At 44.6% G+C, this 12,270-nt stretch overlaps 1 protein-coding gene across 2 annotated transcripts in view; it reads right to left on the bottom strand.

Annotated features, from left to right (window-relative positions):
* The window catches only part of slco5a1 (solute carrier organic anion transporter family member 5A1), a 157,171-nt gene extending 154,214 nt beyond the window's left edge, over positions 1-2,957 (bottom strand). The window contains exon 1 of one of the 2 annotated variants that reach the window (XM_033019344.1): positions 1,700-2,957. In XM_033019344.1, the coding sequence (XP_032875235.1) occupies positions 1,700-2,471 (772 nt within the window). In that variant the 5' untranslated portion in view covers positions 2,472-2,957. The remainder of the gene's footprint in view (positions 1-1,699) is intronic. The other variant, XM_033019342.1, reaches the window with a different exon arrangement.
* Positions 2,958-12,270: the final 9,313 nt, after the last annotated feature.

Genomic DNA, 12,270 nt, shown 5'->3' with positions numbered 1-12,270 from the left:
CTTCTGAAGCTATATATCATTGCTCAGCTAACAGGCAACTTTTAACCCCTTAATGCTGCTTCTAGGTGAACAAAAAAACTACTGTTACGCCAATGGGTCACGTTATCCAACCATTTTAACCCTCAAAATGCATCTTGTTGACGTTATTAATTTGCATCCTAAAGTCCCTCAGTATTGCAGAATTTGTCCAAATTATGTTACAATATGTGGAGAAAAATTCTTTTGGCATGTAATATAATCAAGGTCATTTCCGCAACATTCTGGACAATGTGTAACTTTTGATATTGAAGATATCAGAGTAACAATTATTATCATTCGTTTTATTCCAGAATCACCAGCACAATATTGCACCACAGTTAGTCAAGTGAATGAGTAGTTCAAACTTTAGTTATATTCAGTATTAGACAACAGGGAGGCACTTTAACTATTTAAGTATTTCACATATTTTTCTACTGGACATGCCTGGTGGTTTCATTTTCAGTGTGGTAGCTGGTCAATTATGTATTTTTTGTTATGCATAATTTTGTCGTGTTTTTTAAACTTTCCAAAATTAAAGTTGTCATTTAACTGTAGTCTATACTCCAAGATGCCATATTTATGTGTTTGGTTATACAATCTATTGCTGATGAACAAAACAGAGCCAATAGCCTGCTGTTTAATATATAATTCAGGGAGGATGTTCCTCAAACTGCAGAGCATCTTGGACAATACATCTCACCCCCTCCATGACACATTGGTCAACCTGAGGGGCACCTTCAGCAACAGGTCCCTCCAAGGTGCAGCACAGAATGCCACAGGAGACCCCTTTTCCTTATGGCTATCAAACTGTACAACTCCTCCCACTTCTGTCGTGGGGTAGACTAACACCCCCCCCCCCCCCCCCCCCCCCCCCCCAAATCTTTGCACATACCTCATCCTGGACTTTTACACTAAATAATTCAACTTCATGTTTGTGCAATATTACATATGTGTTGTGTAATAACTGGTCGCTTAAATTTCATTATAATACACAACACTTTCAATGCCTTGTAACTGTATCGATTGACTGGTGGCAGACCAATTTCCCTCCGGAATAAAAAAAGTTGTGTCGTATCGTATGAAATGATCAATGGGCATGGATTTCTTCAACGATTACTCCTTACAATTTATTCGTTGAAAGTAAGTGGTTATTTGTAATCTTTAAGAAGGAACTGCAGATGCTGGAAAATCGAAGGTAGACAAAAATGCTGGAGAAACTCAACGGGTGAGGCAGCATCTATGGAGTGAAGGAAATAGGCAACGTTTCGGGCCGAAACCCTTCAGACTGATTTATAATTCCCGTTTTGAAAATCTGATAATAATCTTGGCTTTATTAGCAAGTAGGTGCCGCATTAGTAACAATCGTGTAGAATTTCCCCAACCAATAATATCATTGAGCTTGCGAGAGGAGCCGCACGTACAAGCATTGATCAATTTTGATCAATTGATGAATAGAGAATACAATGATGAAGCAGAGCAAATTTACTGCAAGTATGCAATGTGAACCCGATTTACTTGAATCGTGTGTATCACAACATATCCCCTCACTCCGCTATCTTTAAGAGCTGTATCTAACAAGTTTAGTTCACGTTTTAAAACACGAGGTTGGCCACATCCCACCAGTAACAGGTCCATTCTTACCACTGGAGATGACCGGTGTCTGCTGTGAAATGTCACTTACCCAAGTAGAGGGATGCGTTCTCGGCTTTCACGTTGTCGTCCAGATATGTGGGGCCCAGCGTGTAGATAGGGGTCGAGCCCACCCCGATGAGCAGCTGAGCGCAGACGAATAGAGCCACATAGAGCGAGTGCTGCTGGCCAGAGGAGTCTCTCCCCGCACAGCCGGACTCAGAGTCTCTGGTGCTGTTGCTGGCGCTGCACAACCCTTGTCCGGACGAGGTCGTGTTCAGCTCCTGGACCTCGTAAGGAGGAGAGATGAAGTGAGGGAGGGTGAAGAGAGCGGCTCCGATCGCGATGAGAAAGCCGCCCACCGCCAGCCATCGGGGTCTACGGCCCCGACCCCCGAAGTAGCTGATGAAGACCACCACCAGCAGGCTGCCGATGTCGAAGCAGCTGACGAGGAGCCCGGACTCGGAGCTCTTCAGGTTGTAGCGTTTCTCTATGGTGGTGATGACGCTGCTGAGGTAGCCGGACACCATGAGCGACTGGATGAAGGTCAGGCTACACATGCACGCCAGGAAGCAGCGAGAATCGCCGAACACCGGCCACCGACACCGGCTTTCCTCCGGCCCCACCGCCCCCGGTGATGTCCAGCCGCCGGTGAAGGCGGCCAGACGGGCGCCCCTGGCATCTGCTGCCGGCTCCGCTGCCTCGGCTCCCGGGATCCAGTCACACGCATCGTTCAACTCGGGCAAACTTCGGGACTGTCCGGAGACGGGCTCCGGGCCGCGGGGCTGAGCGGCACCTGCCGGCTGCGAGCTGCCCGAAGACATCCTCTCGACCTTTCCTCCTGCCTCCCCCAGCCGCGATCCACGGTCTGGGTCTGCTCTTCCCCACAAACAACGGAGTCAGCGCTGTCCGGCGGTGGCGGTGGCGGCGGCGGTGGCGAGCAGCGAGCGCTGGGTTGGGGGCTGGAGCCGGTGTGTGCCCAGCGCCGGGGCACTGAGCGACAAGCGGCGAGGTGCAAGCAGACGGGCCGACTGGCCGCTCATGGCGGGCGGGAGGGTGGGTGGGTAGACACCGGCTGCTCTCCGCTTTAAGCGAGCGACAGCGGGCGGCTGGAGCTGTCGGGCTGCCGAGCTGTCGCCGGCTTCATCGCCTGTGCACTAAAGCAGTAGCGCTTCCCACCGGTGCCAGACAAGATGAACACTAACCCCCCCTTCCTGTAAAGCACACACACACACACACAGCGAGTGGGAGGGTAGATGTGGAGGGGGGAGGGAGCAATGTGGACAATACGGTTTGCGCAGCATTTCCCAGGCGATCAAATGCTGCCCGTTCTTGTCAGCGCCGAAACTGATGCCGGCGCCTCTCTGCGCTTTGTTCCTCTCTGCTATTTTATTTGAATGGATTCGTGCTCCACCGGACGCTTGAAAGGGCAAGTGTGCCAGAGAGATAGCCACAAGTCCACAAAGGTCACTCGACCGTCAATCCCCACACTCCGCGTCCCCGACTCGCCTTTACAATTTAAAATAGTGCTTTTTTTTTTCTAATTAAACGCAACTCTACAGCTTGGTAATCTGTGGTGACGACAAGCATTTCAGGAAAAATCGACATCAGAAGCCGGCATGTAATAAACATTAAGGAATCGGTCATATTATCGACAATAGCAAAATTATTAGCAATGCAATGGGTTAAAATTCATCTTTTACATTCAAATCGATCAGCTCATGGGTAGGATATTTGGGACATGTTTGAAATCTGACAAAGTAATTTAGGCATTGTGACCGTTGTTCCCAAAATAACAATCAGCATTTTTCAAACTTTGCCTTAACCTTAAGATAAGTTAAAGCAGTGGTGAACGTGACGTCCCTTCCCCCACCCCTTGTCGAAACTCGATAAAACTATTATATAGAAAATGAAAGCACTGGCTAAGTAACTCCTATAATAATATTCCCCGAATCTGTCCCTGGGAACAGCCGTAAATCGGAGCCCTCAGTAATGGAGCTGCTTGGGGTGAACTGTGACAAGGACCCTTGCAGCATTCTCCAGCCACTCTTTGCAAATCCATACTTTGTGAAGAGGTGGGCGACCGTATTCTCTCCGTTGCAATCATCCCAAAGGGCAGTGTGCATTGGTCGTAAGATTCCTATGGTACTAGAGATCCCTCCCCTCTCACCACCAACCAAGCGAGGGCTTGGTGCTTGTTGGTGAGATCTGGTGAGGCATTTTGCCAGACAAACTGGGCAGTGTGCTTGGGAAACCACTCTACAGGATCTGCATGGTGTACTGTGCTGACCACTGCCTCATGGACTCGTGGTCAAAGAAGTAGGGCAGGAGGAACTTTTCCACAAAGGCCAGGTGGTGCGGCAATGTTCATCTGTGGCAGCAATGCGAGGCCCATCCTTCACGACAGGCAGAACCTCACCTGGGAATGACACTTGGCACCCAGGTGCTTCTTATCTATGTACAGCCTGATGCAGTCACACACAAAGGTGGCCATCAGGATGAGGGCGATATTAGGCACGCGTTGTCTGCCGACGTGCATCATGACCCCTCAGACCTGCTCCATCTTTGATCCCCAGATGAACTGGATGACGGGCCCAGGTGATCGTCGAGGCAAAGGAGCAGGGGTCACACCTACGCGAAGTACAGCAGTCCCTAGAGCTCCTCACATCTGATGCCCAATATATTTCTGGTTATCGAGAGGAAGCACCGTTGCTACTGTCAAAATGGTGTGCTTTAGTTTAGTTTATTGTCACGTGTACCAAAGTACAGTGAAAAGCTTTTGTTGTGTGCTAACCAGTCAGTGGAAAGCCAATACATGATTACAATTGAGCCATCCACAGTGTAGAGATACACGATAAAGGGAATAATGTGAATAACGTTTAGTGCAAGGTAAAGTCCGATCAAAGATAGTCCGAGGATCTCCAATCAGATAGATAGTAGATATGGACAGCTCTCTAGTTGTTTGTAGGATGTTTCAGTTGCCTGATGACAGCTATGACTCATCCTTATGCTGGTGGCCTTGCTGAGGCGTGAGGTGTAAATGGAGTCAATGGAAGAGAGGTTGGTTTGTGTGATGGTCAGGGCGGCGTCCACAATTCTCTGCAATTTTTTGTGGTCTTGGACGGAGCTGTTACCAAACCATGCTGTGATGTATCCCGCTAAAATGCTCTCTATGGTGCATTTGTAGAAGTTGGTCAGAGCTGTCGTGGACATACTGAACTTCTTAGGCCTTCTAAAGAAGTAGAGACTTTGGTGTGCTTTCTTGGCTGTTGCTTCAATATGGGTGGTCAAGGACAAGTTGTTGGTATTAGTCAAGTTTTATTCACGCACATAAAGTGACGAATAAAACTTTATATGCAAGTTAAAGTTGCACATAACTTTAACTTGTTATAAGTTAAACACCAGGCTTAATAAAGATAATATTAATTATATTAATATTATAATTAATATTATAAAAATGTATATTAAAAATTTAACACATCCACCACAGCATTCATCACTGTGGTGGAAGGCACAAAATTTGGCCAGTCCTCCTCCATTTTCCCCCGAGGTCGGGACCTCAACCCTCCGCAGTCGCCATTGTGGGCGTCCAGATGTACAGGCAAGGTAAGTCATGAATCGATGCTTCCCCACCGGAGACCGCGGCTTCAAGTTGGTGTAGGCCGCAGGCCGGCGGTCGAAGATTTAAAGTCCCCGCCGCACCGCAGACCGCCGGGCCGGCGGTCGGAGCTCCTCTCCAGGGATCCCTGGCGAGGGACCCCGCTCCGGATGGTAAGTCCCCGCCGCGCCCACGGTAGAAGTAAGTTGCGGGCCGGCGGTCGGAGCTCTTCTCCTCCGGGGTTCCCAACGAGGGATCTCAGGTTCCAGACGCCACCAGCTGGAGGTCCGCAGACCGCAGCTTCAGGCTGCCGCGGGCCAGCGAACGGAGCGCGCCAGTGACAACCGGCGAGGGCTCGCCCGCTCCGCGACGAGAGTCCGCGCTGCACCCGCTGCTGAAGCCCCGGGCACGTCTCCGGGAAAGGCCGCACCGATTCTCGATGTTAGGCCACGGGGGAGGCGACATGGAAAAAGCTGCCTCTCCGTGGAGGAGGCGGCCGAAACAGTTTCCCCCTTAACCCCCCACACAAGACACAAAAAGAAACATTAAAAACACACATTAAGACACACAAAAATAGTAGAAAAAACAAACACGCTTTTGGCAGGGCTGCTGGCTTGCAGCGCCCCCACCGACCTTAGGTAATATTTACTCCTAGGTGGCACAGGAGTAGAGTTGCTGCCTTACAGTGAATGCAGCGGCAGGAGACCCGTGTTCGATCCCGACTATGCGTGCTGTCTGTACGGAGTTTGGACGTTCTCCCCGTGACCTGCGTTGGTTTTCTCCGAGATCTTCGCTTTCCTCCCACATTCCAAAGACTTACAGGTTTGTAGGTTAATTGGCTTGATAAATGTAAAAATTGTCCCTAGTGGGTGTAGGATAGTGTTAATGTGCGGGGATCGCTGGTCGGCGGGACCCGGTGGGCCGAAGGTGTATCCCAAATCTAAACTCGATGGATTTGGAACAAGTTATATAGACACATAAGAAATTCCAGAAGTTGTATAATGTCCTTGCACCTCCTTTAAATTTGATAAACCTTGTGGCCCGCTTTCCTTTCTTCATGCGTCCCTTCAACACTGACAACCAGATAAATGTGTAAAGTTGCATTACTTACCCATTGGTAACTCAACACTCCAAAGAGTATTAAGCCTGGTGTTTAACTGTGTGAATGTTTAACACAATAAATGATTACTGTAAAATACCTGCATTGCCTTGAAAATGGTGCTTAATACCTAATGTGTAAAAAATATTTTTCCATTTTACTTTTTCTTGCTTGTCTCGTACATCTTTTAGAATCTGGTTGATTCTTAATTCATTTCTACTTGTGGTTTAAATCTAATTTATGATCTGGTTTATGCTATGCGCACCTTGGTGAGATTAATTCATACTGTTTGATTCAGGAAGCTATTTGTTCACAACTCCCCTGAAGATGGCACATCAGCAGATCAAACACACAATGACAGCAAGGCACAACTCAAAAGATAACATAAACTCTGTGGGCAGCTGTCATCGTAGTGAATGCCTGGGGTCATAACCTTGCCTTTGATTGCACATTTTGCATCAGACTCATCAACGGGTGATCTCAAACATGCCCTTGAAAGCTGAAGGATGTAGGAATCAGTAAGGATTATAGGGTGAAGGAAATCAATAGAATTCCATGAAGGATCTCAACCTGAAACGTCACCCATTCCTTTTCCAGAGATGCTGCCTGTCCTGCTGACTTACTCCAACATTTTGTGTCTATCTTTGTTGTATAACCAACATCTGCAGTTCCTTCCTACATAATATAATTCCATGGCTCTGCATTCCAGGAACATTTTTTTTTAAACCTTTGGGGAATGCTGTTTCAATATAGTGGGGTGTGGATCAGAGCATAAACTCACAGACTACTTGCAGCTTAGAGAGAAAAAAAGAGCAAAGGCAGCAATATTAATAAAATAGTAGACATCGAGTGCTCCCCAGATAATCAAGCATGTAAAGGAATGAACTGGTGTAGCAGTGAACAAAACCACAAAATAAGCTGCCTATTCTTTGATGAATTAGTTGATCACAGCTGGAGCACTGTATTTGATTTCTGCTCCACTGCATTAGGGCAAGGGAAAATAAACTAAGTTCAAGTTTATAATCTAGTTTTGCTCATGCAGGAAAGTGTGTACATATTGACTTTGGAAGTGTACAGTGTCAGCTATGATGCTCTCAAGAATCAAAGCCTGCAGTCAAAACCACCAGATTTATCCATAAACATAGATTGTTTTTGCAATACGCATCGTAGGCTGGGCACCAACATTAAACAAAGTTTTGATAAGATGCTTGGAATGAAAGATGTGCATTCGGCACCCTCCTTGGCATATTTTTATAATCTCAGCCAAAGGACCATTTTTTCACAAGCTGAATTGCAAAGCTTGTCATTCTGTCTGCTTTCAACTAACCATCAATTCCCTTCTAAACTGGATACTTATATAGCTCTTTGACTCATTCAGTAATTAAAAAAATAATGATTACCTTTATCCATACAATGAGTAAATTAAAATATATATTTTTAAATCTTTAAAACGTTGCTTATTAAGTGTGAAGCAAAAAACTCCTAATAAAGCATCAAAAAATGTAATGTTTAAAATTAGTGGCTTTTTTAACAATTTTAGTGGAATATTTTTTTAAAGCTTTGTTTAAATGTAGTTGATTTGTCTTCTGTTTGCTGTAGACTCTAATTAGAAATGTATGCCTATATCCAGCATCTTGTATCCACATTACTACTTAAAACAAAGTTGACAAATTAAACCCCCAAAGCATCCCAGATGGGAGCTACATTTGGAGTTCTTGTGCCTTACTTTTTTAATATTTAATTAAACTCAGCTGCAGTATTTTATTCCTCCATGTCACTTCTTCCTTGAAAGACAAAGGCACATCTTCACTTGTGAATTTCTCATTCAGTTTGGTGTAGAGATACAGCATGGAAACAGGCCCTTCAGCCCACTGGGTCCGCGCTGACCAGCGATCCCCGCATATTAACACTATCCTACACCCACTGGAGACAATTTTTACATTTACCAAAAAAATTAACCCACAAACCTTTACGTCTTTGGAGTGTGGAAGGATACCGAAGATCTCGGAGAAAACCCACACAGACAGCACCCGTAGTCAGGATCAAACCCGGGTCTCCGGTATACCATTCGCTGTAAGACAGCAACTCTACAGCTGCGCCACCTGTGCATATTGGTCTTCATCTTGAAAGTGGCAATACTATATCAGGGCATCTTAGCCTGTGGCAAAGAGGAAAAATAAACTGATGAGCTGCATGAAGGTGCACATGAATATACATATGATTATGTGCGATGTCGGTATGTCGAACAACTGTTGCACTGGGGGAGTATTTGACGCAATTGACACCTACATAACTTGCACACTGATATGTTGATTCCTGCAGGAAAGAGGGGGGACGCATCACACAAAGGGAAATAAACAAATACATTTCTTTGGAGTCCATTGGTAGGACAGTGAAATAGGGAATGATTTGAAAGAAAAGTAAACAGATACAAATGCAAACGTTTCAAAATACGAGCTATGGTTGTCATTGATTTAATGTAAGGTCTATATTAAAACAATCAATTTTGTGTTAAAATTAGTTTTAATTCAGTCTGCCAGATTCTTAATATCCAAGTAGCACTCAATATTGTTACCAAACTCTTCTTTTCTGGAAAATATACAGCCCAATCCAGGATGTATTATAGTATTGATATTTTAGTATTGGCACCTTGTGGGTTTATTCTTCAGCATTGTAGAGTCCATTGCCTTCATTACAAATTACCTTTTATAGGTTATAAGGAAACCAAAGCAATAATACTTTTTCAAGATTTGTAAATAATAGACAATAGCCGTGGATGCTTAATTTATTTAGTTATGAATACTATGTATACATGTAGATGTTTGCCTTTACACCCTTTTGGAATTACTGGAGATAAATGCAAAGAAATAAATCAACGCCTGCAATGAAACTTATTTGATTTTCCATCTATGGCTGGCACAGTGGCACAGCGGTCGAGTTGCTGTCTTGCGGTGCAGATCCAGGTTCAATCTTGACTACGGGTGCTGTCTTACGGAATTTGACAAAATAGCTCATTAGGTTAATTTGACCATATACTAGATTTAGAATCAATTGTAACAAAAGCACTAATATTGCACAGAGATAAATTACAGACTTCACTAACTATGTGATCATTCCAGTGTAACTTCCCTGTTTTATAGTAATTCAGTTACATATGTCTAAACTAGCATTCTCTGTTTTAATCAAATGTCTAACTAATATACCCCAACAGTCCTTTCAGGTGAGGCAGAGGTTCACTTACACCTCCTATAACCTCATCTACTGTATCTGCTGTTCCAGGTGTGGACTCCTATATATCGGTGAGACCAAGCACAAAGTCGGCGATCTCCGCTCAGTCTGCCTAGGCCTGCGGGATTTCCCAGTGGCTAAACAATTTAACTCCCCCTCTCATTCCTACTCCACTGTCAGAGTGAGGCCCGATATGTCAACAATACCCTTATTTTGCTTGGACAGCTTATAAAGCGGTATGAATATTGATTTCCCTACTTCAAGTAACCCTTGCTTTCACTCTCTGTCCATCCTGCCCCCACTAGTTCTCTGACTAGTTTCACTGCCCTCCTGATTAATTTTACTGTATGCCTTGCTGTCCCCTCAGATAACAATGAAACATTCTACATTTCCTTGGCAACATCTGCTTTTATCTGTCATTTTCACACCTTACCCTTCCATATCTCTAGTCTCCCTCTCTCCTGAAGAAGAGTATCGACCCGAAATTCTCTCCAGAGATGCTGCCTGACCCGCTGAGTTACTCCAGCAATGTGTGTCTATCTTTAATATATTAACCTATTTTTCAGATTCAGAGGCACGTTGCCCATCACTTTTTCACTTTCTATTCTTTTTATTTCTATTCTGCTTTAATCTGTAATGAGTCCTTTTTGCAGTATTTTTTATTTTGACATAAATGTAACTACCTGCTTTTAATTAATACACAGGGCTCAAAGCGAGATTATCTTGTTGGTTTTGCAGCACCATAAACCATGTATGCCTGTGTTTAGTTTAGGTTAGAGATACAGCATGGAAACAGGCCATTTGCACCACTAAGTCTACGCTGACTATTGATCACCCTAGTTCCATGTTATCCCATATCCCTACAAACTAGGGGCAATTTACAGAGGCCAATTAACCTACAAACCTGCACGTCTTTGGGATGTGGAAGGAAATTGGAGCAGCTGGAGGAAACCCACGCAGTCATAGGGAGAACGTACAAATTCCACAGAGACAGCACGCAAGGTCAAGATTAAAACATGATCTCTGGAATTGAGAGGCAGCAGCTCTACCAAATGCTTATAGACATGTGCAAGTGTACCCAATGGTTAAATACTGATTATCGTACATGCTGGCTGAAGTTTTCAGGACAAGTGAAAGGTTGTTTGGAAAGATCTGTTTATGCTTGCCTTAAATTATTCATTTTAATTGAGCTGTCTGGAAGCTTCTAAAGTTTATTTTGCAGCTGATTATTTTAGATAATTAATACAAATCGAGAGTGACTTTGCTCTCCAATTCTAATTGAAATTTACAATGATGTTTTGCATTCTAACATGAGTACTCATAATCATAACAACACTATAGAGGAAGTATTGCATTTGTAGATGTTCATTCATTTAGATATTAAACTGAATCCAAATATATATACTACTAGACTAAGTGGGACCCGTTGGGTCCCAGCATCACACGGGAGGGCTGGTCCCCCAATGCAATATTCCACCGTGGCCAGTTGGGGGGGGGGCTTTCTGGAGCGCTAGTATGGGTGTTGTGGGCTGAAGGGACTGGTTTCCAGAGGGCTAGTATGGACATTGTGGGCCGAATGGATTCTTGGGCTGGCGGCTCAGTCACTCAAGCCTGTAGCTCACTCATACATGGCTGGTGGGTGGGCAGTTAACTCACGGCTATTCCTTGAAATTCCATTTCAAGCGGGGTGCAAGGCCACCAAATTCAAGTGCAGTTTCATACCATTTCAAGCAGGGTGCCAGGCCACTAAAGACAGTGAGTCGTGACCTCTCCCTCCTCCATCTTGCAGAGACTGAGTCACACCCACACCTGGGTTTTATAGTCCCTCCCCCTTCCAACCAGAAGGGGCGTGGCCTTCATGGCATGATTGACAGGAGAGAGATTCTCAACATTTTTTAAACACTAATAACTCTTTTATTTTTCATCGATGTGCAAAATCCTCAGCACCTGATGAACGGAGGGGGACTGAGTAAGATGACCAAAAATCACAGCTGTACGTGGTAGCATTTTTTCTAAAATCAATATAAAACGCAAACAGGAAGTGGTCAAGATTAGACTTTTAATTATATAGAAGGCAAGGCAACTTTAATTAGGCAAGGCAACTTTAATTATGCACGGCAACTTTAATTAGTTACGGCAACTTTAATTAGGCATGGCAACTTTAATTAGGCAAGGCAACTGTAATTAGGCTAGGCAACTTTAATTAGGTACGGCAAATTTAATTAGGCAAGGCAAATTTAATTAGGCAATGCAACTTTAATTAGGCAACACAGCTTTAGCATTTCCAAACCAAAGGCAACACAGCTTTAGCATTTCCAAACCAAAGGCAACACAGCTTTAGCATTTCCAAATCAGAGGCAACACAGCTTTAGCATTTCCAAACCAGAGACAACACAGCTTTAGCATTTCCAACCAGAGGCAACACAGCTTTAGCATTACCAAACCACATTAAGGGCACTGACAGGTCAGTAAAACCACTCACAGGTCAGTAGACATGTGTTCAGTGTTATTCACAGCTCAGACTGAGAGACGTCACCCTCTCGCTTCCCCCATCTTGCAGAGATAGACTAAGGCACTCAACACTTCCGGGTTTTATAGTCTCTCTGGATGGGCGTGGCCTTCAGGAGAGAGAATCCAAAATATTTTAAACACTAATAACTCTTTTATTTTTCATCGATGGGAAAAATCCACTTGTCCT

Source organism: Amblyraja radiata, chromosome 4 (assembly GCF_010909765.2).
Source record: "Amblyraja radiata isolate CabotCenter1 chromosome 4, sAmbRad1.1.pri, whole genome shotgun sequence".
In the NCBI taxonomy this organism is placed as follows: domain Eukaryota; kingdom Metazoa; phylum Chordata; class Chondrichthyes; order Rajiformes; family Rajidae; genus Amblyraja; species Amblyraja radiata.
The sequence above is the reverse complement of the archived record's forward strand: the minus strand, read 5'-3'. Positions and strand labels throughout refer to the sequence as shown.